The sequence below is a fragment of the Mauremys reevesii genome, linkage group 2 (assembly GCF_016161935.1).
Source record: "Mauremys reevesii isolate NIE-2019 linkage group 2, ASM1616193v1, whole genome shotgun sequence".
NCBI classification, from domain to species: domain Eukaryota; kingdom Metazoa; phylum Chordata; order Testudines; family Geoemydidae; genus Mauremys; species Mauremys reevesii.
This window is the reverse complement of record NC_052624.1, coordinates 8292257-8320095: the sequence shown is the minus strand read 5'-3', so window position 1 is coordinate 8320095 and position 27839 is coordinate 8292257. Positions and strand designations below refer to the sequence as shown.

General features: G+C 44.6%; 2 protein-coding genes and 2 long non-coding RNA genes across 6 annotated transcripts in view; 2 read left to right on the top strand and 2 right to left on the bottom strand.

Moving 5' to 3' along the window:
* Positions 1-1385, bottom strand: part of LOC120399403 (meiosis-specific coiled-coil domain-containing protein MEIOC-like) — a 55771-nt gene extending 54386 nt beyond the window's left edge. The window contains exon 1 of one of the 2 annotated variants that reach the window (XM_039527620.1): positions 1346-1385. The gene's annotated coding sequence lies outside the window, so the exon portion shown is untranslated. Of the gene's footprint in view, positions 1-438; positions 697-1345 lie in introns of those variants that run through there. The other variant, XM_039527623.1, reaches the window with a different exon arrangement.
* LOC120399407 lies at positions 650-2475 on the top strand. The gene is made up of 2 exons (XR_005595136.1): positions 650-1080; positions 2183-2475. It is a non-coding gene; the product is annotated as an uncharacterized LOC120399407 (long non-coding RNA).
* A 336-nt stretch (positions 2476-2811) lies between these two features.
* Positions 2812-17099, bottom strand: IBA57 (iron-sulfur cluster assembly factor IBA57). 2 transcript variants are annotated; one of them, XR_005595134.1, is made up of 5 exons: positions 16716-17099; positions 12736-13082; positions 8901-9143; positions 4531-4629; positions 2812-2949 (listed from the first exon to the last, which is right to left on the bottom strand). XR_005595134.1 is itself a non-coding variant. In XM_039527635.1 (3 exons), exons 1-3 carry the CDS (start codon positions 17060-17062, stop codon positions 8749-8751), a joined length of 1089 nt encoding a protein of 362 aa, XP_039383569.1. In that variant the 5' UTR covers positions 17063-17099; the 3' UTR covers positions 5907-8748. The 2 variants fall into 2 exon arrangements, 1 of the variants encoding a protein (XP_039383569.1); XM_039527635.1 differs by lacking the exons at positions 2812-2949; positions 4531-4629 and having other exon boundaries at positions 5907-9143.
* On the top strand, positions 17028-25307 carry LOC120399406. Its single transcript, XR_005595135.1, has 3 exons — positions 17028-17165; positions 24759-24880; positions 25095-25307. It is a non-coding gene; the product is annotated as an uncharacterized LOC120399406 (long non-coding RNA).
* The last annotated feature ends 2532 nt before the right edge of the window (positions 25308-27839 follow it).

Here is a 27839-nt window from a genome sequence, read left to right as displayed (position 1 = left end):
AAAGCTATTTTATTCCTCTCCGCATTCTCTTAACATCTGAAGTTTCAGCACAAGTGACTTCTGCCTCCTTGTTGCCGGCACAGAGGCCCGAGGACAGCAACAGTGTCCTTGTGGCAATAGATAACTTTCCTCAATTACATTTTCAATAAGGTGGGAAGATACATTAACAGTCACCCCTGTACAGCACTTAAAGTGGTCTGAAAAAAGCCTGGGAGGGGAGAGGGTCATACTCTGGGAGCAACAGCTTCAGGAAGTGATTAAAGTGACCCAGCTTGATTTTTAATTGCTCTTTCCAGGTCTGCAAACACCACCCCCAACAAACCCTTTAAGCACTGTGGCGGGACGGTCTGAACACGATCTAGCGGGCACGAGGGCAGCGGTAGCAGGGAGGGTGGTGGACTGGCAAGACCCCAAGCAGCAGGCAGAAAATTGGGTTACCCATTGCTGCTGCCAGTGCTGTTGGAGGGGTCAGTCTGGTGTGGCAGCAGCCTGCCCCATCAGCAGGTAGGTACCACAGTGGTGGGCACTTAAAAAGCCCTGGGCGGGGAGTGTGTGTGTGTGGGGGTCACTGCCCCACCAGGCAAAGGGAAGGGAGCAGCCCAGCCCCCCACTGCCAGGGAAGTGGGGGGGCCTGTCCCACCCACCCCAATATTTGAGGCAAGGGGAGCACCCCCAACAGAGCAGCAAGGCGCATCCGCCCCCCTGCCCTCCAGGGGGGAAGGAGGATGAGGATTCTCGCCCGCCCCTAGTACGGCGCGGGAGGGGAGCACACCCCCAGGCACAAGCGCCCCCACAGACAAGCAGGACACACTCCCCCACCCCCCATCACATGGGGGCGGAGGGACAGGACGAAGCTCCCTCCTAGCTCCGCCCACCGAAGAACAGGGCACAGCCTCGGCGGGAGGCTCCGGTCCGACCGCTACCCGTCCCGGAGGGGTGGGGGCGAGTGGGGCTTGGCCTCGCCTCCAGCCACGAGGCCCTCGCGAAGGGGGGGGGGGAGCCACCATCTTACTCCTCCACCCCCCCTTCGCCCGGGCGCGAGATGGTGGCGCCCGCCGACTCCGTTTCACCCACTGACAGGTGAGCGGCTCCCCAACCACCCCCCCGCCCCGGGCGCGAGGCGCGGCGGGAGCCAGGCGCGTGGGCGGAGGAGCCAACGGTCTCCCTCCTCCCGTCCGCGCGCGCTCTTTCCCACCCTGTGGTCGCCCAGTCTGCGAGCAGAGCGGGATGAAGGGCGCGCGGCAGGGGAAGGGGAACCGCCTTGACAACCAATGGGGAGGGGGGGCGTGAGAGTGGGATAGGTCGCGGGGAGAAATTATTGTAGGAGGCGGGGCCTGGGACAAACAGGGTTAGACGGCAGCGTGAGGGACCATCGACGAACCAGTCCACGCTTAGAACGGGGGGAAGGGGGAGCCACATCAGGAGAGAGCGTGTGGGCACAGGGGGATTACGTGAAAATCACGTCAGGGTTGGGAAGGAAGAACGTTGGTGGTGGGGGGGAGGTGTGGTTAGGGCAAACCATTTCAGGGTTAGAAGGGAGAAACGGGTAACTTGGGGCAAACCATTTCAGGGTTAACAGGGCTGGGACGAACCAGTTCAGAGGTAGAAGGGGGATTGGGGGCAAACCATTTCAGAGTTAGAAGGGGCAGTGTGGGGCCTGGGACAATCATTTCAGAGTTAGAAGGGAGAACTGAGGGGATTGAGGGCAAACCATGTCAGGGCTGGGGCAAACCATGTCAGGGCTGGGAAGGAAAAGAGGGGGCTGGGGCAAACCATGTCACCTGGGCAGAGAGCAAAGCAGGTCAGGAACTGTGGGAGGGAAGTGAGGGTAAACCATTTCAGGATTAGAAGAGAGCGTGGGGGAGTTGGAGCAAACCATTTCCGGGTTGGGAAGGGTAGGAGCACCAGGAGTTACTTTGGGACCCAAGAGCAGGACCTGGGCTATGGCCCTTGTTTCCTCAGCCAGCTCCGTGCCCAACTCCTGGTGTGAAATGGGAAGTTGGGGGCCCATTCTCAGCAGCCCAGCGTGTGCACGTGAAAGCCACTGTCAGTATCTGCGCTAACTGGCTGCACTGGGGCCAGTTTCAGGGCAGTGGCCTGGACCTGCAGGCTGGGTTGATGCTGCACTCACCTGCTTACTGTAGAAAAATTACTTGGCTTTTTTGTGTTTCTAAATCAAAAGGAGTCAAACCCTTGGAGGCATGTGCCACCCACATCCCACCCGCCGGACTTCCCCTTACATTCAGGGTCACTCAGTGCAAAGACTGAAGGTGCAATACATCTCCCCCCTGCCCACAGGAGTGAGATTGGGAACTTGAGAGCCAGTTGTGGACCAGGACCAACCCACAGCAGCAGAGGTGCAACTGCAGGAAGAGCTCTGCTCAAGCCTATGCTGGAGCATGCTAGTGCATACAGAATCATCAGTGAATTTAGCTGCTAAAATCTAAGAAATTAAAGTCTCCCATAATCACTCAATTCCTAGTAGCATTTATTTCTTTAAAAATAGTAGAGATCTCTATCCCATATCCAAATCGGATCCTGGGGGCGATCTGTAGGAGACCCCAAGCACTATCCCAGTAGCGCCTTTGTTATCTTTTTCCCCCATGGAGGTGCTAGATTTTAACAGGCAAAACAATGTATTTTTCCCTAGCATCATTCTCAGAAATGGATTAATTGTTTTGGCTGAAATTTCCCCAAAACATTTAGTCCATACCACTGGCCACAGAAACATGGTGAGGAAAATTTCAGCCTAGTTAAAGTTTGCCACAGTTATAAGAAACTGAAAACAGAGTCTTATAATGGAAAGTGTTGATCAATTTTAATAATAGGTGGTCCTATCAGCCTTGCCTTTAGTAATGTGTTTTAGTGGCAGTGTGCTTGCAGTGATGTGTTTTTTTCTCTGTAGTGGTTGTTTTTCTTAATTTTTGCTGAGATTAGTCATTGAAAGACCTAGTGAGACAACATCAAACAAACATTTTAGTTCATGTGAAAAACAGTGGAAGGAAAAAGAAGTCCACTGTTTATTTTCCATTTTTTGACCAGTTCATGTTAAATTTAATTAAATTACATATCATGTCTCCATAAAATAATAGATTTGTCTATTTCATTTCAGTCTAATAATTTATTTTAAGATTAATTAGATGTACTCTATTATTTACCACCTGTAAGTATATTTCAATGCAACCTCAAAACAAGCAAAGCCATTTTTTCCTAACTTTGATGCCTAATTGGAAGTGCTTAAGTGCATGCATAAGCATCTAACTCAGGGGTCAGCAACCTTTCAGAAGTGGTGTGCCGAATCTTCATTTATTCACTCTAATTTAAGGTTTTGCGTGCCAGTAATACATTTTAACATTTTAGAAGGTCTCTTTCTATAAGTCTATAATATATAACTAAACTATTGTTGTATGTAAAATAAATAAGGTTTTAAAAATGTTTAAGAAGCTTCATTTAAAATTAAATTAAAATGCAGAGCCCTCCAGACCGGTGGCCAGGACCCCGGCAGTGTGAGTGCTACTGAAAATCAGCTCGCGTGCTGTGTTCGGCACGTGTGCCATAGGTTGCCTAACCCTGATCTAACTAAAATAGTTTGATTTTCAGAAGTGCTGAACACATACAGCTCCCTTTGATACCAATGGGCATTGCTTAATACCTCTGACAATCAAGCCATTTTCAGTTAGTTGCCTATATTATGTGTTTAGGTGTCTAACTTTAGGCATCCACATTTGAAAATTGTGATCTGTGTTATATATATATATATATATATATATATATCCAGCCCTTGGTAATATAAAAGCCTTTCACATATTAAGAGGCATTAAGAAATGTGTGTATGTAGCTGAAATAACAGATATGGTGCCCATGAAAAGAAGAGAGAGTGTTTATTCATGCTGCATGTACTGTAGTACAGTATAAATATTCTGAAAAGAGCTTGCGCAATTGGTGGCAGAGGGAAAAGCTTTTCTTGACAAACCAGCATAAGCATATCCTACACAGTGTCTCATCACATTCAGAGAATCCAGAAAGTCTAAAGGTCAAACTTAAAAACAAAACAAAAAATTCTGTAAGCAACCTAAGAACTGACTGATACTGAGGAAACTTACATAATCTAAAAAGACTGCACTAAAAAGACTCTTCAGGGACTCATTCCTATGTCAATACCATAGCCAAACAATTCTTCAAATCGCACAAAAATATCCTTGCCCCAAAAAAATGAAAATAGAGGCCTTTTTTCATTTGTTTCCTTCGTGGCTAAGTAGCCAAGCATCACTTATACATCGTATTGACGGATTTCATGACAAGAATTTCAGCAAAAATAGAGTGATTATTATCTGACTAAGTTTATTCGACCAAGTTTGGAAATTAACTGTCAGTTTGATCTCTCACTTAATAGGTAAAGAAGAAGGTAGACAGTTCTTTCATTTCAAGCTGCATCAACATTTTTTAAAATGTAACCCTAGATAATAGTGTCTAACTTTTGCTGACTTTATAAACAATTTTATGTAACAGGCTAAATTGGACTTTTGTTACCTTGAACAACTTGGAGTACTTCTGCACCACAGTACCCTCATCAAGATTAACACTTGGGTTGAGTTTAGAAAAGCTTGGATGGAACACTTCAAATGGGAGCTGCCAATAAACATTTTAAGAACAAAAACAAAAAGGTAACTTATTTCACAATGAGGATTAGATTTTAAACCTTCTATGTAACTGAAGAATACTGGGACAACTGCTGTCATTGAGAAGGATTCCTTTTATCTTTTATAGTCCTAATTCCTCTTGTGTCTTAATAGATGCTTTTATTTTTAAATATTTAACACGTGATATTATTTCTTGGAGGGTTTTAAGAACAGACTAGACAAACACCTATCAGGGATGGTCTCACTGCAGGGGACTGGACTAGATGACCTATTGAGGTTTCTTGCTGTCCTACATTTCTATGATTCTTTATCAATTTTCTTATATCCCAAAGGCAGTTTAGTTTTGTAGCATCAGAACGATGACTATCGGACAAACTTGGCACTGATTGTACACTGTTACTAGGACAAGTCTTCAATATCAGTGCTAGTTAAAACACAGGTAGTTGTACTGGCATTAAGGAGGGAGGCACAACAGTGGCCAAAAGATTGCAGCTACCCACTGCTCCTGTCCAATAGTGACAGGTAATCTGTAAAGAAAAACTGTGTTTGTTTGTTTTTTTTTTTTAAATGAAGAATAATGATGATCCCAATCTGCACGTGGAGATTTATATAAAAAGCACAAGGAGCTGCTTTATTGACCACCTACAACAATCCTTGTGCACCTTCTTGCTCTTTAAGGTATTAATGATATCATCCATTGCAGGAGAAATGGCAGAAAGTGAACACCGTCTTGACAGGTAACAAGCCTGTGTTAAAGTTCATCTTTAACTTCTTGTTCTGGTAGTTAGAGGATGCTTAATTTAACGTCTTGACATTGATCCAGAATGGGCTAAGACCACATTGACTACAGTGGGCATATGAGCAGACCCCTTCTTTGAAGACAAGCACATCTGCCAATCTAACGTACTACTATCACTGAAAAATAAAAGACCTTTGTCTATGCTAACTCCACCTAACCTACAGGCCAATCACACAGAAGCACCAATACTAAATCATTGACATAGCTAACTTTTAATGAGTAATTCCACAGATTCCTTTTACAGCAAGCCTGAGGAGTTTTAACGAATATTTTTCATATACATTTCACTTCACAGTAATGGCTACAGCAAGGCAACGACAAAATGCCCTTTGGACAAGGGTTATTTCAAACAAATATTAAACAGGGCTAGTTCATCGTCTTGGGCCCCTTCCAGACCCATTCACTCATTCATCCCCCTCACTCCTCTTCCACACACCTCGCTTCTGAGTTCACATTGATTTCTTTAAAAAAAAAAAAAAACACACAGCGTCTATAAATTAGTTTAGGGTTAGAGGGGGGTGAGGAAGAGGAGGCGCAGAGTAGGCCAGCGGGGGGAAGGGAGGTGCAAAGATGGGAAAAGTAGCCAAAAGGGCCCCAAATACTTGGGTGTAGGGTGACCAGATGTCCTGATTTTTGGGTCTTTTTCAGGCTCCTATTACCACCACCCCCGTCCTGATTTTTCACATCTGCTGTCTGGTCACCCTACTTGGATGCAAGTTTGAGCACCCAGGAAGTCAGGTGGCTAGAGAAACTCCCAGTAAGAGCCAGCAGCAGGGACTAAACAGAAGGCCGTATTTGTGGGCCACATGAAGCTGTTGGAGGACGGGGGCAGTAGTGAAGCAGTGAAGAAAGTGAGGGCCCGGAGAAACCGCCTAGTTAAGGGCAAAAGAGTTAGAGTTAGACAGCTGGGAAGAACAGGACATGGAGTGTGGGTAGCAAGCAGGCCTCAAATCCATAGGACACTGCACAGGCTCCACTCAGCACTTTCTTATAGAAGGCAGGATGGTTACTCCCTCCTGCATATCTATGGCACCGTCCCCCATCCTCCAGAGAGAGCCCTCTATGGGGCTGAGATTCATGTTGGTAGGGAAGGAGTGGAAATCTCACCTTGGGGAGGGGACATGTCCCTTCATTGGCTTTGAAGAGATTATGTGGGAACAGTCATATAGCCCGGGGGTTTGGCTGCCTCCTGATGGATTTTGGCTTTTTTTTTTTTTTTTTTTTAAAGAATCACAAGGCACATGGTCCTAATATTTTATTTATGTGTTCTTAGTACCTTTATTTAGGCTTGTCTACACACAAAGTTGTACTCTTTTACCTATTAACTATCCTAGTATATTTAAAATGTTCGCATGGAGACACTTAAGCCTGGTCTACACTAGAAAGTTTTACTGGCAAAATTTTCCTTTTGCCAGCATAGTTTTGCATGTGTCTACACTCAGGCCTCATCAACACTACAAAGTTAGGTCAGCTCAACTACGTCACTTGGGACTGTGAAAAATGTTATGCCCTGTGCAACATAGTTAAGCCAATTTAGGCCCCAGTGTAGGTCACCGGAAGAATTCTTCTGTCAAACATACCTACCACCTCTCAGAGAGGTGGGCTTACTACAGCCATAGAACAACCCCTTTTGTCACTGTAGCAAGTGCCTACAACTACAGTGGCACCGCTGTAGCTGTGCCACTGTAGCATTTCTAGCATACACGTACACTTATTTGTGATTTCTGCCAGCCAAAATCTCAACATTTGCCGACAAAGTTAAATCAGTTATACTGGTGTAAAGTCATTCATATCAATATAGTTTATTCCCATAAAGGATGTATACTATATACAAGTATAATTGTGTGCAGACTAGGGGTTGTACCGGCATAGCTATTTCAGTAAAATATCATACCCTGACATGAAATAGTTAAACTGACACAAAACCAGTGCATCGGTCAGGCCTTTATTACCATGGCAAGGCAGCTCTGGGTATACTACTGAGCATTGTGCTCCCTCTGCTGACCTTGCAGCAGTAGAGTGCATACTGATATTACAGCATCTGCATACACTGCTCGCCCACGTGGTCAAGTATTAAAAGCAAAATCCTTATTTCAAACGCAGAGTACAATCCATTCCTCTTCCTTCAGAGAGAGTTAACAGTAATGACAAAAAAAGTTCTCATCAGTCAGCAATTTAGGAGCAGTGCAGAGAGCCTGACGCAAAGAACGTTCACAGTGAACATTTTAGCCAGAGTGTAGCAAAAACACATGCTATTGAAAGAAATGGGCAGCACACTCCTTTTAAAAAGCTTTACAATACCACAGAAATAATCCTGACATAAAAACATTTGACACATACTGTGATAAAATTCCTATTCCCACCTCCCCTTTCAGCATTTCAATATATGCAGCACTATATTCAGAATAAGTTTTGATCCATCCAATGGAGGGCAGATTTAAATACTCAGCAGGGCCCAGATCCAGCACCACCCAAATAAACACAGGGCACCCTCACATAGAGTAGGGGCTGGATTCCTTAATGGCCCCACTGGACTGCTTAATAGTCCTCACCCATGCCAAGCCTCCTCCCTCTGTCTCAAAGAGACTCTTCAAGCTGTATGTAACCATCCACTGTGTCGTGGGAGGAAACCAAAAACTCTCAGCAAAGCTCCCGGACACACAGCTGGGGAGCAGTGTCTCTGTGACAAGCTCCTCTGTGGTCCCTCGGAAGTCCATCTCTGCATAGCTGTGGGACCTTGGCTTTGGGTAAGCTAACCAGCTAGTGGAAATCAGTATAGAGATCTGCTCTCTACCTTGCAAATTCCCATGGGACTGATACAATCAGCAATAATTGGCCTGTCTTCACTCTCTTTGAGAGAGGGAAGTATGGTACAGGTCGCAGAGGGAGAGCGTGGGCCACAAGAATGGTGTGGCTGGGTCAAGGATCTTCAGGGATGGAGCCTAGTTGCCCAGTACATGCCAAATCTCCTTAATCTCCCTCCCCATACACCTCTTCCTTAAGGGGAAGCAAGCAGCAGGAACTCCACAAGGAGAACTTTACAGACTTTGCTGAATATTTCTCTGCTCTCCTATGTGCTTCTCCACTTAGCCCTTGTTTTGTCAGTGACTCGCTGATGCATCAGGTTCCTTTTGCCTTTTGGCCCAGCTCCCAAGGACCCTTCTGTAATACACCCTGCTCAAGTGCTGCAAATAAAAGATAAAGACAAAAGGAAACTATGATGGAAGGGAGTAAAAGACTGAATGAACTTCCCAGCCTATTAGACAAAGTTTGTTAAGTAAGGCAGATGTGCCGCAGAGGATTCCTCATTTATTTGTTGGTAGTTTTTGGCCACCACTTAGGTATAGCTGCAGTAAGGTTCACACTAGTGTCACCTGGTAAATTGATATGAAGTGGCTCATTTATGTTAGCTAATCGCAGCAAAGCTATGCCAAGTTCATCTCCACCAGCCCGGTACTTGCCAGCTGACTTTCCCGATTCAGTTAAGATCGCAGCACCCTCGGGAATGCTTCCCAATGGCAAAGGAGCTGAAAGCTGCACTGGCAATAGGCGTTTACGGATGACACCCGTGTGGTGGGTCCTAGCTGTTAACTCCTGTCCGATATAACAGCCTTTGGTAAAACTGATTCCATTCATGTAGGCCAGGTTGGATTCCAGTGGTAAGGCTACTCCTGGGGGGATGTCTTTTACGCCTTCAGCTATTCCTGGGGGGAAAACAGAAGTAACTGGTAAGTTTTGTCAGGCTCTCACAATGCATAGCACTTTTAGCATCTATCTTGTTCTCTGCAAACTGTCATTAAAAAAAAATAGAAATAGTTTAAAGTTATTGGTTTTTCAATATGTTGGTTGGAAACCCAAGTTGAAACCACTAGTCATAACTGAGCAGGGCTAGCAAAGGCTGATTTAAAAGGTGAACCAAAAAGCTGTATTAGAGCCTGATCTCCTGACATTTTGAGCATTCACGAGCACACTACTGAAAGGGAGGGCAGTCAAAACCAGGCAGGACTGGACCCAAATGAACCTATATACATTTAATACAAAGGGCCATATCCTTTAGGGTCAATAAAGAGTTACTTTTGGTCATAAGCTATGTAATAACCATAGGACGGTCAAATGAAAATACCTATTCAGCAATCAGCCCAATTATATTTTTTATCTTAAAAGTCAGGGCATACAGAGAAATAAAAAACATCCAATTAGTTAATAACAGCTTTATGGAAACGTTAATATTTTCTCCTTTTTGACTATAACTTCTGATGAAGGATTATTGAAGGAAATACTCAGTGTGGATCCATTAAAAACTATGCAGCCATCTCCATTATGACCATAGATTCATTGTACTATAGGAGTTCAGACTCTAATATATTAAATACTTAAGGTAAAAATATAGTTTAACTGAAGTATTTCCTGTTATTACCCAATAGGAGACTGATTTTCAGTGGGAGTTTCAGGTGCTCAGTATCTATGAAAATGAGGCCATAAGTCCTGTTCTTTATTTTTTAAACCTAGAACTGTGGTTTAACTAAGATAGGCTCTGATCCTGTCCTGCAATCTGATCTGGAAGGGCAGACCCTACAAAGTTTAAGGCCAAAAGGGGGGAATTAGATCATCTAGTCTGACCTCCTGTATATCACAGGCTATTAAATTTTACCCAGTTCCCCCTGTATTGCTCCCAATAACTTATGTTTAGCTAATGTGCATCTTCCAGAGAGGCATCCAGTCTTGATACGAAGACAGCAAGAAATAGAGAATCCAGCCCTTTCCTTGATGGTTTGTTCCAGTGGTTAACCACCTTCCCTCACTATTAAGTTTGTGCCTTATCTTCAGTTTGAATTTGTCTGGCTCCAGCTTCCAGCCATTAGTTCATATTATGCCTTTCTCCACTAGGTTACAGAGCCCATTAATACCTGGCATTTCCTCCCTGTAAAGGTGCTTATACACTAATCCTGTCAGCTCTCCATCGTCTTTTTGATAAACTAAACAGATTGAGGTCTAGGTCTCTTGCTAGAAGACATTTTTCTCCAGCTCTCAAATCATGTTTGTAGCTCTTTTACACAGCTTCCCTCGTTTTTCAAAATCTTTTTAAATATGTGGATAACAGTATTCCCGTGTTGGTCTCACCAATGCCAGATACAGAGGCAAAATCACCTCCCCACTCCTGCTCACTCACTAGTCTGCCTTATACCCAAGGATTACATTAGCCCTTTTGCTAGTGTCACACTGGGAGCTTATATTTTACTTGCTTGTGTACTATGACCCCTAGAGTCACTGCTTTCCAAGATACAGTCCCCCGTTTTGGAAGTATGGCCTACATTCCCTGCTTCTCGATGTCTGGTTTTGCATTTGGCTGTTTTAAAATGCATTTTGTTTGAATGTGCCAAGCTTACCAAGCGCCCCAGATCCAGTCTGTATGACTGCCCTGTCCTCATTATTATTTATCTCTGTCAATCTTTGTGTCGGCCACAGCGATTTTATATTTACTTCGAGATCATTGATAAAGTGTTGAATAACATTGGACCTAGCACGAATCCCACTAGGACCAAACCCATTTAGTGCTGATTTCCCAGTGACAAATACTTTGAAATCTGTCCATTTGCCAGGTCTTAAGCCATTTAATTATTGCTTTGCTGACATTCTATACTGCTCACTTTTCTAAATCAGAATAGCATGCATTACTAAGTCAATTACCTTACAAAAATCAACCACACTTGTGATCTCATCAAAGAATGAAATCAGGGTTGTTTGACGAGACCTATTTTTCATAAAACCACATTGACTGGCATTAATTATATTCCTATCCTTTCATTCTTTATCAATTGAATCCCATTTCAGATTTTCCATTCATTTGCTTAGGCTTTGTCAGGCTAACCAGCCTATAGTTACTCAGATCATCTTGCTTGCCTTTTTTGAATACTGGCACATCAGCAGCACTCTCCCAGTCTTCTGAAATTTCTCTGGTATTTGAAGATTAATTAAAAATTAACATCAGTGGGCAGAGAGCGCCTCACCCAACTGTTTTAGGACCCTTGAGTTCAAGTTATCCAGGCCTGTTAATATCTAGTGGATGATGTTTAACATCCTCCTTAGTTACTAATAGAATGGAAAGTACTTCATCGGACATATATGATGCAAGTACATCATTCTGCTTCTTTCCAAATATGGAGAAAAATATCTATTGAACATTTCTGCCTTTTCTGCATCATTATTAATAATTTTACCATCTCCATCGCGTTATGGGCCTATACCACTTCTTGGATTTCTTTTGTTCCTAATGTATTTTATTTTAAGTAAAATCTCCTTATTGTGCTTATTCCTGCCAGACACAGATTCTTCCCTGATGACTTTAACTCTCCTTATTATCTGCACTTCATATTAATAAATATAAATTAGAAGTTATCTATTCCTCCTTTTTCCTTTGGTTATATGTTGCTTTTTTATTTATAATTACTGTCTTTGCTCTGCCAGTGAACCAGGATAGGCTTTTAGCCAAAATTGTCCTTTTTCTTGTTTGTGGAATTGTGGCTTTTTGGCCATCTAATAAACTCTTCTTAAAGAACTCCCAATCTTCATTCATATTTTTCTGTCTAAATTTTCCCTCCCCATCAACTTCATTCGTAATTTTCCTCATCTTTGAGAAATCAGACCCTTTGAAGCACCAAGAATATATACTACTTTTCTTCCTTTGCCCACATTAAATGCAACTTCCTGTCCAGTGATTCATTTCATCTAATGCCTGGCTGGAGTCCCATGGAAGTCAACAGGGCTCTGCATGGGCACAATGGTGAACCCACACACGAGATTGCAGTATCTTAGTTACCAACTCAAAGCAAATACATATGGCTTTGATCGTAAATTTCTTTATGAATCCAGTCATACATTTTTACTAAACAGGCCAAGTTCGTTTTTTTTTTTCCCCCACAGCAACAGGCAAACAAACAAGCAAGCACAGTTAATATTCCAAAAATAATCAAAATGACTCAAACCACAAAAATGTCTGACCATATGGAAACCAGTAATCCTATAGGCATGCCCGCATCCATACATTTATTTAAAAACCCCAGCAGCTGGATACTGTATTCAAAATATAGTTATAGTTACTAAATCAAATGTAGTCCAAACGTATTAAACAAGAGCCATATTTACTACCATGTCAGCAAACACATTCAGACATCCAATACTTAGCATTTAACTTCTTCTAGTGTCTTGCATTAGATCTTGAGTATGGAGTTCTCTCAGTAACATAAATCTCCCTCATTTTCCTAATTTACTAGCGTATAAAACTTAAATCGGCTTTACCTTGTTTGTACCTGTGCCTATGATAATCGCTAATATTTCCTATATGACTTCCAGGGACAATTTCTAGTGGATTTTCCTCTTTGTTTGTAATCAATCTCCAACCCATGACTTCTACTCTGGGATCAGGAGTTAAAACCAAAGTTTTGTCTGCACATTTATCAAGGGTACTGGAAACATCTCCAGACTGTTCCTCTGGGATGACTGCCCACAAAGAGAGATCAAGGCAGGGGGCTATGTTTACTTTCCTCCGGATCTTGTACAATTTCAAATGCTTTTGAACAGAATCCAGCACTGAGTAGTCACACTCCAGCAGGATATTTGGTTCCTCTTCTTGACTTTCATGAAGCCTGAAAAAGTAACACATACAACATTAAAAGAAACAGAAGAAGTAGTTTCACCAGAGCCTTTTACCTTAATCCTGAGCCAAGTCCAATGATATGCAGAATTTACTGAGTGCTACTAGTGCTGATATGGGCAGTGCTCAACCTTTTGGACAACTATGAAATGTTTGCACCATACTTTTTTCTGTTAAAACAAACAAAACAAAGAAATCAAACAAAATTGTAAAATTATATAGGAATGGAAATCTACACTTAGATTCCCCAAGCCCCACCAAACCTATCCAAGTTATTCTATTATTAGAAGATCAACTCCTGCCTTCAGGAGATCACTCTCAGTGATGCCAGTCGTGAGCACCCAATTGTCCACTGCTCTGACAAATGTGTTTTCACCCATGCCTGACCCCATTCAATGAGTGGGAAAAGACTCCCAGTCCCAGTAAGCCATCTTCTTACCCTCCTTCAGAGGCAGATTTACCATGAAACAAACAGTGCAGTGGCACGGGGTCCCCAATGACAGGGGGCCCCCAAAATGCAGGACAAATCTCACCTGGCAACCTGCCCCTGAGTTCCGGCCAGTAGCGCAGCAGGGCTCAGGCAGGCAGGCTGCCTGCATTCCGTGGCCAGTGGCCCCACGCCACTCCTGGAAGCGTCTGGCTGCTGGCATGTCTCTGTGTGCCCCTGGTGGGGGGGAAAGGCGGCTCCACGTGCTGATCCTGCCCCAGGCAGCACATGGAGACCTGCTGCCCCCTTCTCTCCAAGGGGCACACAGAGACGTGCCAGCAGCAGTGCAACAAGGCTATGACAGCTCCCCACCCACGCTGCCTCCCTTCCTCCATGCCATGCCACTTCTGGAAGTGGCTGGCATGTCCCTGCGGCCCCGGGGTGGGAGGGAGAGGGGATGTCTCTGCGCATTGCTCCCGCCCCGAGCACCGACTCCGCAGCTCCCATTGGCTGGGAACTGCAGCCAATGGGAGCTGTGGGGGCGGCGCCTGCGGGCAGTGATGTGCAGAGACCCCTTGATCCCCCCTGCCTAGGAGCCGCTGCCATAGGGGTGTGCCGGTCGCTTTGGGAGCCGCGCTGCCCAAGGTAAGTGCCGCCCCCCTGATCCCTCCCACATCTGAACCCCCTTCCCCAGACCAGAGCCCGCACCCAGCACCCAAACTCGCTCCCAGAGCCCGACCCCCACACTTCCTACTGCACCGCAACCCCAGTCAAGGCACCTCATTTTATTTTCATTTACTACCTATTATAATATAGGAGGATGAAGAAAAAACAAAAGAATGAAAAACAGAGGGTAGGGAGATAAGAGAGAACATTCTTTTTCTTGTCTGGGTCCCCAGGGGGGTGGCCCCAAAAGTGAAGCTGCACACAGGGCCCCACTAACTCTAAATCTACCACTGCCCTCCTTGAAGTCCCTCCTCAAAATTTATGTCTTCCATAATGCATAGATTAAACTTAATCTGAAAACAACTAGGAAGATGAAGCCTGTGATCACTACTTCTGAATAGCTAAGAACTGCACATATTCTATTATATTAGTTATCCTGTTTCCCCTACCCTGGCCTGCTTGTTCACATCATCCACTTGTTATGGGCAGCAACTGTGTATTTTTGTACAGTGCCTATCACAATGGGGCCTGACCTCTCTATGCCTTTTATGCACTATCACAATATAAATGTCAAGTAATAGTAACTGAGCTGAGAATATCCAAGGCCCCATTTGTCACTGCTTACAATTATGTAATGGAACTGTGAAATGTTGCCATTCTACTTTGGTAGCAGTTTAAACCAAGTTTGCACAGATGTAAATGACTGCAGAAGGCAGTGGAAAAATCAAAGCCAGTATGTTCATATATCATCATAGCACATTTTTAGAGTTGGTGCTTCAGTACTATAGTGAGGGATACATTAGAATTGGGCACCTTATTATTACTTATTTACGTTGTGATAATGCCTGCAGACTCCAATCAGCAATCAAGAGTCCATAGTGCTGGCACTATTTACAGATTAAAAAAAAGACATTTAACTATGATCAACTGCATGAAACATCTTGGGGGATTACTGTATGTGAAATGGGAAATACACAAAAATTCTTAAATAGTAGGGACAGGAATTACCTCTGAAGAACAGAAGTGAAGGGAGAACAAAACAATACAAATTAATTTAAATGGAGAAAGATGAGATCTTTCAGCCACCTTTTTTTTTTTATGAACAAGAAAAGCTAAACTAATGCACATTGTAGGACTGATATGGCCCTGATCCTGCAAAGACTTACACATGCGCTTGACTTTACATACTGTAAGTGGTCCCATTGATTTCAGCATCACTAATGTATAAAGTTGACCATGGACAAAGGCAAGATCAGGCCCTGTAACATAAGCTATGTCTAGTTGACATTAAAAGACCACCACCATTTTTCAACAGGATTTTTTCCCCAACAGTTATTCATAATAAACCACCATTGTAAACGTGAAACAAAGGAATCTCTCCCTCCATGGCATAGGCCAGCAAGTTTACTATTGTAAAATTTACACCAAATAATTTAAGAAGGCCCCAAATGAGCAAGAGTCATAGATTCTAGGACTAGAAGGGACCTCGGGAGGTCATCGAGTCCAGTCACCTACCCTCATGGCAGGACCAAATATTGTCTAGACCATCCCTGATGACATTTATCTAACCTACTCTTAAATATTTCCAGAGATGGAGATTCCACAACCTCCCTAGGCAATTTATTCCAGTGTTTAACCACCCTGACAGTTAGGAACTTTTTCCTAATGTCCAACCTAAACCTCCCTTGTTGCAGTTTAAGCCCATTGCTTCTTGTTCTATCCTTAGAGGCTAAGATGAACAAGTTTTCTTCCTCCTCCTTATGACACCCTTTTAGATACCTGAAAACTGCTATCATGTCCCCTCTCAGTCTTCTCTTTTCCAAACTAAACAAATCCAATTCTTTCAGGCTTCCTTCATTGGTCATGTTCTCTAGACCTTTAATCATTCCTGTTGTTCTTCTCTGGACCCTCTCCAATTTCTCCACATCTTTCTTGAAATGCGGTGCCCAGAACTGGACACAATACTCCAGTTGAGGCCTGACCAGAGTAGAGCAGAAGACTGATTTCTCGTGTCTTGCTCACAGCACACCTGTTAATGCATCCCAGAATCATGTTTGCTTTTTTTGCAACAGCATCAGACCGTTTACTCATATTTAGCTTGTGGTCCACTATAACCCCTAGACCCCTTTCTGCCGTACTCCTTCCTAGAAAGTCTCTTCCCATTCTGTATGTGTGAAACTGATTGTTCTTTCCTAAGTGGAGCACTTTGCATTTGTCTTTATTAAACTTCATCCTGTTTACGGCAGACCATTTCCAAAGCAGTTGCAATCCCTCCCAGTTTGGGGAGTGATTAAACACATGCTTAATTTAAATTACACCCATTTCCAAGCCTTAAATGTTTTGCTCTATCAGCTCTTAAATTAACTTTGCACTGGACCAAATTTGGCCAAGTTATACAATTAGATCCAGTACATCCACATCTGACTTCACAGCTAGCAAACGCATCTGCTCCCACATTAGCAACATACTGGTTGCATACTCGAGCAATAGTCTCTTCCAAATCCTCCCCCCCCCGCTTTGAATTGGTCTCACCTGTAGAGGATGAGATCATAGAGGCACCGGCCCTGCACGTTGAGCGCATGCGTGTACTGAGCGCGTGGAGGGGGCCAGGTCTGTGGCGAAGGTGCCCCGCCCTCCGGGGGCTGGTCCGCTCCGCCCCACATCAGTCGCGCCACGTCATTAGTGAGCAGCCCCTGCAAGAACGTGTCCGCCTCGGGTCCCTGCACGCGCAGGAGCGCGCGGCTGAGCGGGAAGCACCGAACAGCCGCGGGTGGGGGAGGGGCGCCCCCGCCCAGCCGCCTCATCCCTCCGCCCCCACCTAGCCACAGGGGGGGCCGGCGGGGTAGACCGAGCACCGCCGCGCCCGCCCTCACCAACATGGCGACGCGAGAGAGACGGGGGCCCGTCAGGGCGGACCGACGGCAGCAACCGCTGTAGGAGCCGCAGCCGCCATCTTGCGCGTGTCAGGTTGGGAGCGAGGCGGTAAGAAAACGCTCCTCCCTCCTGAGGGAGCCCCGCCCAGTGCCCTCCACAGCCCTGCGGGGTGGAGCTATGGGGCCAGAGGGCGGGACCTCCGCCAGCGAGGGGAGGCCTCAGGCACCACGTGCCCTGCTGCCCTCTGGGCCCCCAGTGTCAACTGAGGGGGGTTCACCCCTCCCCCCCAGTCAATAGCTGGCCTGGGAGGCTCCTATTTCCCTGACGCCTGCCTGGTGCGGCAGCAGATGCTCTGGTACCTCCCAGAGAGTGGCCCGTGGCACCCAACAAACATCCATCGTGTGAGGTGACACTGCCCCTTCCCAGCAGCATGGGAGGCTTTCCAGCCGTAGCTCTCAGAGCACTTTACAAAGGCGGTCAGTGTTGCCATTTAGAGGTGGAGAAACTGAGGCACAGAGGTGCAAGTTGCCCAAGGTCACCCAGCAGACCAGTGACAGAACTGGGTTTAGAACCCAGGTCTCTGGAGTCCCAGTCTAATGCTCAAGCTACTAGGCCGATAGGACCCATCTTTATTGTAAAACTTGGCACCTGGCCCATATGTAACCAGAACAAAGCATATGCTTCACTTTCTTTGAAGTAGTCAGGATTAAATTGCAAAGCTTGTCCTGAGTAGGTGCAGTTCTGACATATATGTACTATGTAGAGCCATCTTCTGACTAAAACAGCTGGGATCATCCGTTTGTGTTATCTTTCTCCTGCTCTCTGAGAATTGATCAGCCATGTTTTAGGGCTTGGAAGGAGGAGGATGTGTTTTGGACCTAGAGGTGGTTTTTTTTGTTTTTGTGGTTGTTATTCAACATGTTATTCAACATGCACTTAGGATGGAAGAATCCCATACCCTGCTACAGACTAGGAACCGAATGGCTGGTCAGCAGTTCTGCAGAAAAGGACCTATGGGTTACGGTGGACGAAAAGCTGAATATGAGTCAACAGTGTGCCCTTGTTGCCAAGAAGGCTAATGGCATTTTGGGTTGTATAAGTAGGGGCATTTCCAGCAGATCAAGGGATGTGATCATTCCCCTCTACTCAGCACTGGTAAGGCCTCATTTGGAGTACTGTGTCCAGTTTTGGGCCCCACACTACAAGAAGGATGTGGATAAATTGGAGAGAGTCCAGCGAAGGGCAACAAAAATGATTAGGGGGCTGGAGCACATGACTTATGAGGAGAGGCTGAGGGAACTGGGATTGTTTAGTCTGCAGAAGAGAAGAATGAGGGGGGATTTGATAGCTGCTTTCATCTACCTGAAAGGGGGTTCCAAAGAGGATGGATCTAGACTGTTCTCAGTGGTAGAAGATGACATTACAAGGAGTAATGGTCTCAAGTTGCAGAGGGGGAGGTTTAGGTTGGATATTAGGAAAAACTTTTTCACTAGTAGGGTGGTGAAGAACTGGAATGGGTTACCTAGGGAGGTGGTGGAATCTCCTTCCTTAGAGGTTTTTAAGGTCAGGCTTGACAAAGCCCTGGCTGGGATGATTTAGTTGGGTTTGGCCCTGCTTTGAGCAGGGGGTTGGACTAGATGACCTCCTGAGGTCCCTTCCAACCCTGAGATTCTATGATTCTATGTTTCTACATATCTGCTAAGGAACTCAGATACTCTGATTGCATTGCTATTAACTCTAGAGAGAGAATATATGATTGGTGGGATCACATAAGACCTACATTATTCTCCAGCCACCAAGGTGCATGCGTGGAACTGAGGTACGTCTTGTCTAAAGAAGCAAAGGGAAGTGACTCAAGTAAAATCAATTTAATATTTGTGCTATGATTCCTGTGGGGCCTGGGCCTCTCCCTGCTTGTCCATTTTCATTGTCCCTCTGGCTCTTCAATGTGTTGCTTAATCTTTTCCAGACTTCTCTGGTGTTCCTTTAATCACTGAAGCAGGTACATAAAAATCTTCCTGAGTACTCAGTGGCTAGTACACTGGAAAATGCCACCATTCAAAGGGTTAAGCTTTTCCAACTGTTTTTTACTACTCCCTAGCTCTCTGCTGCTGCCTCCCCTCTGCTGGGGCCTCTCCTCACTATTCTTTTAAACTCCTCTTCCTTATATGCTCCCTGAGCCTTGTTTAATTCTCTTTTTGATTCTGCTTCCTGACATTCTGCTTTTTCCTGCTCTGCCACTTGCCTTCCTGAATGCCTGACTCTTAATGCTGGTTCTCCAGCATTTCCCAAGCTTTCTGCTGCAGTCTAAGCTGTTTTCATTTAAGCCTGGGGGAGTAGCAAACGAAGGAGGAACATTATTAAAAGCTTCTTTGCTAACACACTGTGGTATTTGATGGTAATGTACAGAATGTTTAATAAGATTGGAATTTGAGTTATGTTACTTTGCTCTGAAATAAAAAATCCCCTGATGGAAGCATCTTGTCAAAATGATTTGCCAATGTGAAGGTGAGAGCTAAAAATCACCATTCCTTGGCTCATTAATACTAGACTAACTCCAGGGGAAATATATGCTAAGAGCATATATGATATGATAGCCTTGCTTTAAACTCCAATTCATTACAGTGGAATTCATCTCCCAGACTTAAAAAATGTTATTGAGTCATCTCTAAAGGCTTGTGCTCTGTTCCTCCTCCCCCTGCCACAGAAGCTTATTCTCTGTTCTCGGAACATGTATGTTTAACTCAAGACAGCAAAAGTTATCTGACTGAAGTTTTGCTGCAAAACTTCACCCTTATGATCTCAGCTGTATAATGAGAGGAAGACATTTCAAAACTGGGAAAAAAATTCTTTTTATTAGAACTGACAGAAGCAACTAAGTATAGGCTGCCACTCAGCCCTGAACTACTTATTTATATTACAGTAGTGACTACAGCTCCATGTGAAATTGGCGCCCCATTGTGCTAGGTCAGGGGTCCCCAACGTGGTGCCCGCGGGGGCATATAAATGCGCCTGTGTCCTGGCCGGCGGTGGAGCATCCGCCGAAATGCCACCGAATTTCTGCAGAAATTCAGCAGCATTTCGACGGATGCTGCACCGCCGTCACGGTCCTTCGTCTGGCACCTGCCAGACGAAAAGGTTGGGGACCACTGTGCTAGGTGATAAACTTATACATAGTTAAGAGAGGTTTCAGAGTAGCAGCCGGGTTAGTCTGTATCTGCAAAAAGAACAGGAGTACTTGTGGCACCTTAGAGACTCACACGTTTGAGTGTAAGCTTTCGTGGGCTGATGAAGTGGGCTGTAGCCCACGAAAGCTTATGCTCAAATAAATTTGTTAGTCTCTGAGGTGCCATAAGTACTCCTGTTCTTTTTATAGTTAAGAGAAAGTCTCTGACCTTGAGCTTACAGTTTAAATAGACAAGACAGACACGGAGGGCAAGGGGGAATGGCAGAGTGAGGGGAAAGTGACTGACCCAAGATCACACAGCAGAATAGTGATAGAGCCCAGATTTTCTGACTCCCAGTCCAGTGCCTATCCATGCTGCCTCAGAGCTTTTCTGTCCTCTACAAGGATCACAGGACAGTACAGGATGTTTTATACCATGTTTGGTGTCAGCAGCCAGGCACAACAAGTAAGGACATGTCTACACTTGCCATTTAAAGCGGAAAAAGTCCCTTTTTTGCACAAAAGTCGTGGGAGCGTCTACACTTGCCAAAAGAAAACCACCTCCACGAGAGCTGTACAGCTCTTACCGGTGATGTGCAAGTGAAGACACATCCTTCCTGTTTACAGAGCTTTAGCCTCCACAGGATATCCCACAGTGCCCTAGCGCCCACTCTGGCCAGCAGCTCTGCTGCTCTGACGTCAGGTAAACAGACATCCACCTGTCCCTCTATAAAGCCCTGGGAACTTTTGAAACTCCCCTTCCTGTTTTCTTGGCAAGTGCTCACTTATCTGGCAAGGTGACAATGCCTGCTCCATGGAGCAGACAATCCCCTGCTTGGAGCAATGCTGAGCTACTGGAGCTGATCAGTGTTTGGGCAGAAGAGGCTGTGCAGGGATGCAGGTTGCCCTGCGATCACCTTCTGCCCCTGCTTCCCACAAGACCTATTGTCAAAATGGAGAGAGCTGCACTGTGGGATAGCTGCCCTCAGGGTGCTGTTCTCATCAGGGATGGAAGTGCTGCAAATGTAAACACGCTGAAACCTGTGGAAGTGAGTACACTAACCAGTGCTTTTCTTTCACCGGTTCACTATCACTGTTGAAACTGACAGCGCAAAAACTCCTGGGATCTTATGGAGCTGATAGGACAGAGGCCCACAAACTGTGGGGTGTGCCCCCCTAAGGGGGAATGGAGGAATGTTAAGGGGGGCCTGGGCTAGCCCCCACAGGGGGAGGGAGGGCAACACTGAAAAATGTGGGGACCATAGTGATAGGAGGCATACCATGGCTGCAGCCACTTGTGAGCTTCACCATGCTAGTGTTCCACTGAACTCAAAGCCATAAAAGGGGCTGATCCTTCAGGTGCTGAGTGCCTCTCCTCTCCACTGCTTGACAGGGAGCAGACCTTGAATTTAAATGGTACATAGCCCCTTGTATTGGCCCTCTGCAACAGGGGTGAATTTCCCTCTACAGTAGCTGCCATTGTGTGCCAGCTTTAGTAGCGTAATAGAGCAACAGCTCGACTATTACCACAAGCCACAGCTTTCTCTGGCACGCAGCCTTGTCCGGTTGCAACAGATTTGCAGCTACTATGGTTTTGACTCCCTTTTTAAATGGCTGCCCTTGAGCTGCCGCCAGTTTCCTCCCATTGCCCACTTTTGAAGAGCATAGCTTTTTTCCTCCCTTTCAATGCAGTGTTATCTGGCTTTTAATTCTGGTTAGTGCACGGGGTGTTCCCAGATGAAAGCCGACACTTGTTAGGCAGCTGCGTAAACAGAAAAAAACAATGTTGAGAAGAAACAAAAAAATGGCCTGCGGATGTGATTTTTAGGTGACCTTGGACACTCCAACAGACACATTCTGCTGGGTTATTAGCATGAGTTAGCAAGCTTCTAGCCAATATGGAAATGCTAGCATTGGTAATGAGGCTGAACACTGGCAAGGAAAGGCAGAGAGGCAGGATGATGTGAGAGCTGGGTGAACTGGACATACATGAGAATTTTTTGAGACTCCTTGCCTCAGTTTCTCCACCTGTAAAATGACGTTCACTAGGGGCATTTTGGGTCTTAACTGAGGGCAAAGGTCCAGATCCTCAAAGTTATTTAGGCTCCTAACTTCCAGTTGAGGAGCTGAGCCAAAGTGCTTCGGGCTCCTTGAATGGAAGGTGCTAACTATGTACAAAGTGTTATAAATGTTGGCAATTGAAAATAGATGGTTCAATATGGTCTTGCATGTACCCTCCCCCTTTCTTCCCCTTGGTGCATAGCGACATGTGTTATGAGCTGCCTTTCTTTTGAAGGATAAAGCTAGGTCTTTTTTTCCTACCTTGCACAGAGCTGGGAGAGGGTTTTCTAAAGATTTAAGCAGGCCGTAGGATGGAGAGGAACCCCCTTCTTCCTACAGTTTGACTTCTATGGTGATGATGACTTCTTCGCTGCTGCCCATAAGGTGCTTCATCTCCATTGCTCCACAGCCCTCAAAGCCATCAAACAGGGCCTAATCCTGCAGGGTGCTGACCTCCTCCACCTATCACTGTTCTAGAGAATGGCAGGAGCAAATCCTGAGGGACTGCAGTTACACCTGACTCTCCAGAAGCCAGTGCAAAGGGGGAATGGCATATATTTGGAATCACAATCAGTCTTAAATGCAAGGGGTTTATTAAAGAACACAGCCCTAACTATAGACCGGGGTCGGCAACCTTTCAGAAGTGGTGTGCCGAGTCTTCATTTATTCACTCTGGTTTAAGATTTTGAGTGCCAGTAATACATTTTAAAGTTTTTAGAAGGTCTCTTTCTATAAGTCTATAATATATAACTAAACTATTGCTGTAGATAAGGTTTTTAAAATGTTTAAGAAGTTTCATTTAAAATTAAATTAAAATGCATAGCCCCCCCGGACTGGTGGCCAGGATCTGGGCAGTGTGAGTGCCACTGAAAATCAGCTCATGTGCTGCCTTCAGCACGTGTGCCATAAGTTGCCTACCTTTGCTATAGACAAACAGCCTTCCCATAGCTTGAGTTCCAGCATTGTCCTTGTTTACCAGACACCGCACCCTGTCTGGAACACAATACAGGATTACACAGAGATATCTAGTACCTGAACAACACTGCATGTAAACATTGGCATGGAGGGGGAAGTTCCTTTTGCAGGGCCTATATCTGTGCGCCCACATGAAACCTAAAGGTTAGCGAAGGTCTAGCTTTGGCTTATTGCATGATCCTAACCTTCACCCAAGCGGTATAAAAAATCATGGTACATAAAAGGCTTTTTTAATGGGAACAGTGAATGACAGAAACATTCTATAAAAGCAGCAAAGAGACCTGTGGCACCTTATAGACTAACAGACGTTTTGCAGCATGAGCTTTCGTGGGTGAATACCCACTTCGTCGGATGCATGAATAGAAACATTCTATTCAGTCAGAGAAAGCAAAAGTCCAACATCAAGTGGGCTAATTTCTGAGCCTTTATTTGACTTTCTGGTTTTTGTGGCTTTGATTCATATTTTCCCGGTTTTCCCATGTTTTCATTGCAGTCAGTGAAAGCAGCATTAGCAATGTTTCTGCTGTTTCTGCATTACCTTTCAAAAAGGGAAATTAAATTTACCTGCAAGATCCAAACTGACTTTAAGTGTTTTGTTTCTTTTTATCCAGCAACAATTAAATATTTTTCACAGCATATCAGCAAAAATAACTTACAGCTACAGTTGAATGAGGATTTTGTTAAAATAACTTCTTTACAAACAATAGGACTGGGAGCCACATTCTGATCTCAGTTATGCCGTAGTAAATCAAGAGTAACTTCACTGAAGGCAACTGGCTAACTCTGGATTTACACCAGTCTACCTGAGAGCAGAATATAGCCCTAAAGGCTCAGTCCTGTTAGGTATTGAGTGCCTTCAACTCTGAGTGAGATTCCTGAGTGAGATCACTGGGGACTAAGAGCACCCACTCCCTTGCAAAATTGTCCTCTAAAAGTTAGTTGGTTAAAGCAAAAACTGATCTGCTAATCTTGAGACACAGGTGCCAAAAAAACGTTATTGCTGGGGTGACACCAGAGATTTCAGTGGGATGAATTTGGCAGAAGTTGAATTAGTATAGCTGAGAATCTGCCTTTCAGTATTCTCTCTCGTGTCCACGCAAATAAACACTAATTTAATCCTGCATTGCTCCAGTTGATTTTAATGGATTTGCAGTGGTGAATCAAGCCCACAGCTCTTTTCCATCACCTCTCCAGGACACTAGAGAGCTAATGGGGGAATTATGACAAGCAGTGGGCTAGGATTTTCAGCCAAGTGAGCTGATGGCATTTGATTTACTCAAATGCAAAAACTACTTGCTGCACTGACCCTTATCGTCTGTTACCACTCTGACCGTTCCTCCTTCTTGGCTAGGAATGACAGAAGAGCGCTGGGGCAGTTTCCTGTCAGCGCTTGCCATCAGCTCTCATTTTTCATCCTGCAGCACGTGCCTCAGACTTTCAGTTCTTGGTGACTTAAAAAAATATTTGATTGATCTTTTTTTTTTTTTTTTCCCCTCTAGGATCTCAGCCAGTTCTGAGGCCAGAGAGAATCATACTTTGCTAGGGAGCTGTGCTGCTGAACACTGATGCTTCTTGGGCCAGATACTGCCACCCTTACTCTTGCTAAGTAATACCTGACTCTGTAAGTATGCCAGCTGATGATAATATATTACACTAGGCCAGGTTTTGCCATCAGTGTAGCGTTTGGGCCTGATCCTTTATGCTTCAAGCAATAAGCTTGGCATTATATAGCCTAAAGGGTGGTCGCTTTCTTCCATGTATAAAACACACCTATTGAAACAATTTCCAATCCTTTCTTTTTTGCTGTCTCTGAATTCATTGGTTCAACACAACAGGTACAGAACACACGTCTGATTGACAAAAATGCCTGACTGTCCCGATGTAGCTACAGTGTCAACCAAGTTAACAGTGTTGTTTGTTTGAAAGACTGCCGTCCTTGTACTGTGCTTAGTGTGTGGGGAAAAATGAAATGTACCATTTGTTGGAATCATACTGGCTAAGCCATGTCACTTTATACGCATCTCTTTAATAAAAGACAATTGGCCAAATCCATCTCTCGTGTAATTCACTGAAGTGAAGGCAAATGCATTGGGGTGAATTTGAACAGTTAGTTACCATAAATGGTGGAAATTCTCTACTTTTTATAACTCCAAACCAAAACAAATACTATAAATGCTGCAGACTGCCTGTCCTATGAGGGATTATATTGCTTTAATGGCAGCCAATCTTTCCAGTTCTATATTTGGGTTATAATGGCTTCCAGGCTCATAATGCCAGTACAACCGCCTGTAGCTTCAACCACCAGGGGTTTAGCCTCCAGGTTTGGTCCTACTAAACGGGTAGCTCAGTACTGGGCTCTTGACAAACCACCCTCTAAGTCAGGGGTTGGCAACCTTTCAGAAGTGCTGTGCCGAGTCTTCATTTATTCACTCTGATTTAAGGTTTTGCTTGCCAGTAATACATTTTAACGATTTTAGAAGGTCTCTTTCTATAAGTCTATAATATATAACTAAACTATTGTATGTAAAGTACATATGATTTTTAAAATGTTTAAGAAGCTTCATTTAAAATTAAATTTAAAATGCAGAGCTCCCTGGACTGGTGGCCAGGACCCGGGCAGTGTGAGTGCCACTGAAAATCAGCCTTCAGCACGCGTGCCATAGGTTGCCTACCCCTGCTCTAAGTTTTCTACAGTCAGTAGGGTAATCTCCAGATTTGTTTGTTCTGTTAGTAAATCCGTCTCAGGATCTGCAAACTCAGACATGCCACTGCTAGTTTAGACTGGAGAAGAAGGGGGTCTACAGGAGTGTGGAAGAAGCCCACCATCTGTGATTTGGGCAAATTCTGCTTACACTAGTGGAAATCAAGGATAACTCTGCCTTAATGGAGCTACCCATTTCTTAATTAGCTGGAGGACAGTGCTGTGGCTGAATGATGGGAAGCATAAAGCAGCCTGAGAAGCATCGGCTCTCTAGCTGGGGAATAGCACCTGTATGAGAAGGTTCCCTATCTGTGCTCAGGCTGGCAGAAATGCTCTAGAGCACAGGAGTGCTGGGGATCAGAGTCAGGTCACTTGTTGACTCTCTCCCAGTATGACACTTTGGCGGCATTGCTATCAACAGCAGTGGTTTCCTCTTTAGCCCTAGTCTGAACCATGACATGGGCAAAGTTTATTTTGGTTCGGGTCTGTTTTCACTGTAGAGTGCAGTACACAGAGCAGAATGCAACAAGCACCTACATGTCTCCCCAGAAAGCTTCAATAGAGATTTCTGAAAGAGCACACAAGTGGGTCATTAGCTGCAAACAGCTCCGAAAGTGACCGTAGCCAAAGGAAGGAAAAATGGGAGCTATTTCCATTGCAGGGGAGAGTTTTGTACTTAGAAAAGATTTGTAAATGGAAGCAGCAAAGAATCCTGTGGCATATATAGACTAAACAGTTTTTTTTGCATGAGCTTTCTTGGGGTGAATACCCTTCTTTTGATATGCAAGCAGTCTCTTGTTAGTCTATAAGGTGCCACATCTTTCTTTGCTCTTCAGAGAGAGACTAACACACGCTACCCTCTCTTGTAAATGGAAGTAATTTAAGGACCAGATTCTTGGCATAAAATTGATCCATTGACTTAAGTAGATCAGTGCTGCTTTACCCCAGCAGAAGATCTGGTCCTTGGCAAATATCTTCATTGTAGTTTTAGCCTGCCATAGTCCTGGGAAGAAGAGATTTAGTGTTACTCATCACTCATTAGTTCCCCTCCACTGTGATGTCATTTCTGTGAAGAGCAATGCAGTGGAACTTTGTTTCATCCCTGGCAATTTGCCACGGCCCAGGTGTGAGACAAAGATCCCAATGGAGCATCACCAAAAAAGACAGTGCGGGATTATAGCCCTTAATGTGGCATACAGGACACTCACTAAAGGATTAATTTGTAAAGGCTGTAGCCAGCGACAGTGTCAAGCTATATGCAGCGGCTGAAGATTGATTCTGATAATGTATCACTTGTAACTTGATGCCCTGCTGGTGACCTTAGTTGACCAGTGGACTTTTTATCTCTTAGGTTTTCCTGTACCACCCATCACTGTTGTAAATCAGCATTGAGTGAGTAAATGCTGTTGTGCACTGTGAACTTCATAAAATATTCTTTCCTGGATCTAGGAAGGTTTACTTGATGGGCTTATTTTGTTGTTCCGGTTGGAAGAGTGGAGAAGTAACACTACAACTGGTCAAAAAATGGAGAAAATAGTGGATTTTTCCACTGTGTGTTTCATCAAAATTTTCCAATCGGCTATAGAACTGGTCAGAGTTTTGTGAGAAATCATTGGAGGTTTCCAGGGTACAGTTTGTGGGTGATCATCCTTTTAATGGGAAGGGAAAAGATAGTAAATCTTTAACAAAGATAATATCCCTCCCAAGTGACTTCCAGTCAATGGATTTGAGTTAGAGGGTCACAAATAACCACGAGTTTTAAGCAGCCTGAATAAATATAATTTTCCCTGTAATGTAGCTAGATTCTGCTCACTCAGTACCTCTTAAGTCCTATCTCCTCCTAGTTGTCCAGCTGAGGAAAAACCGGATAGACAAGATC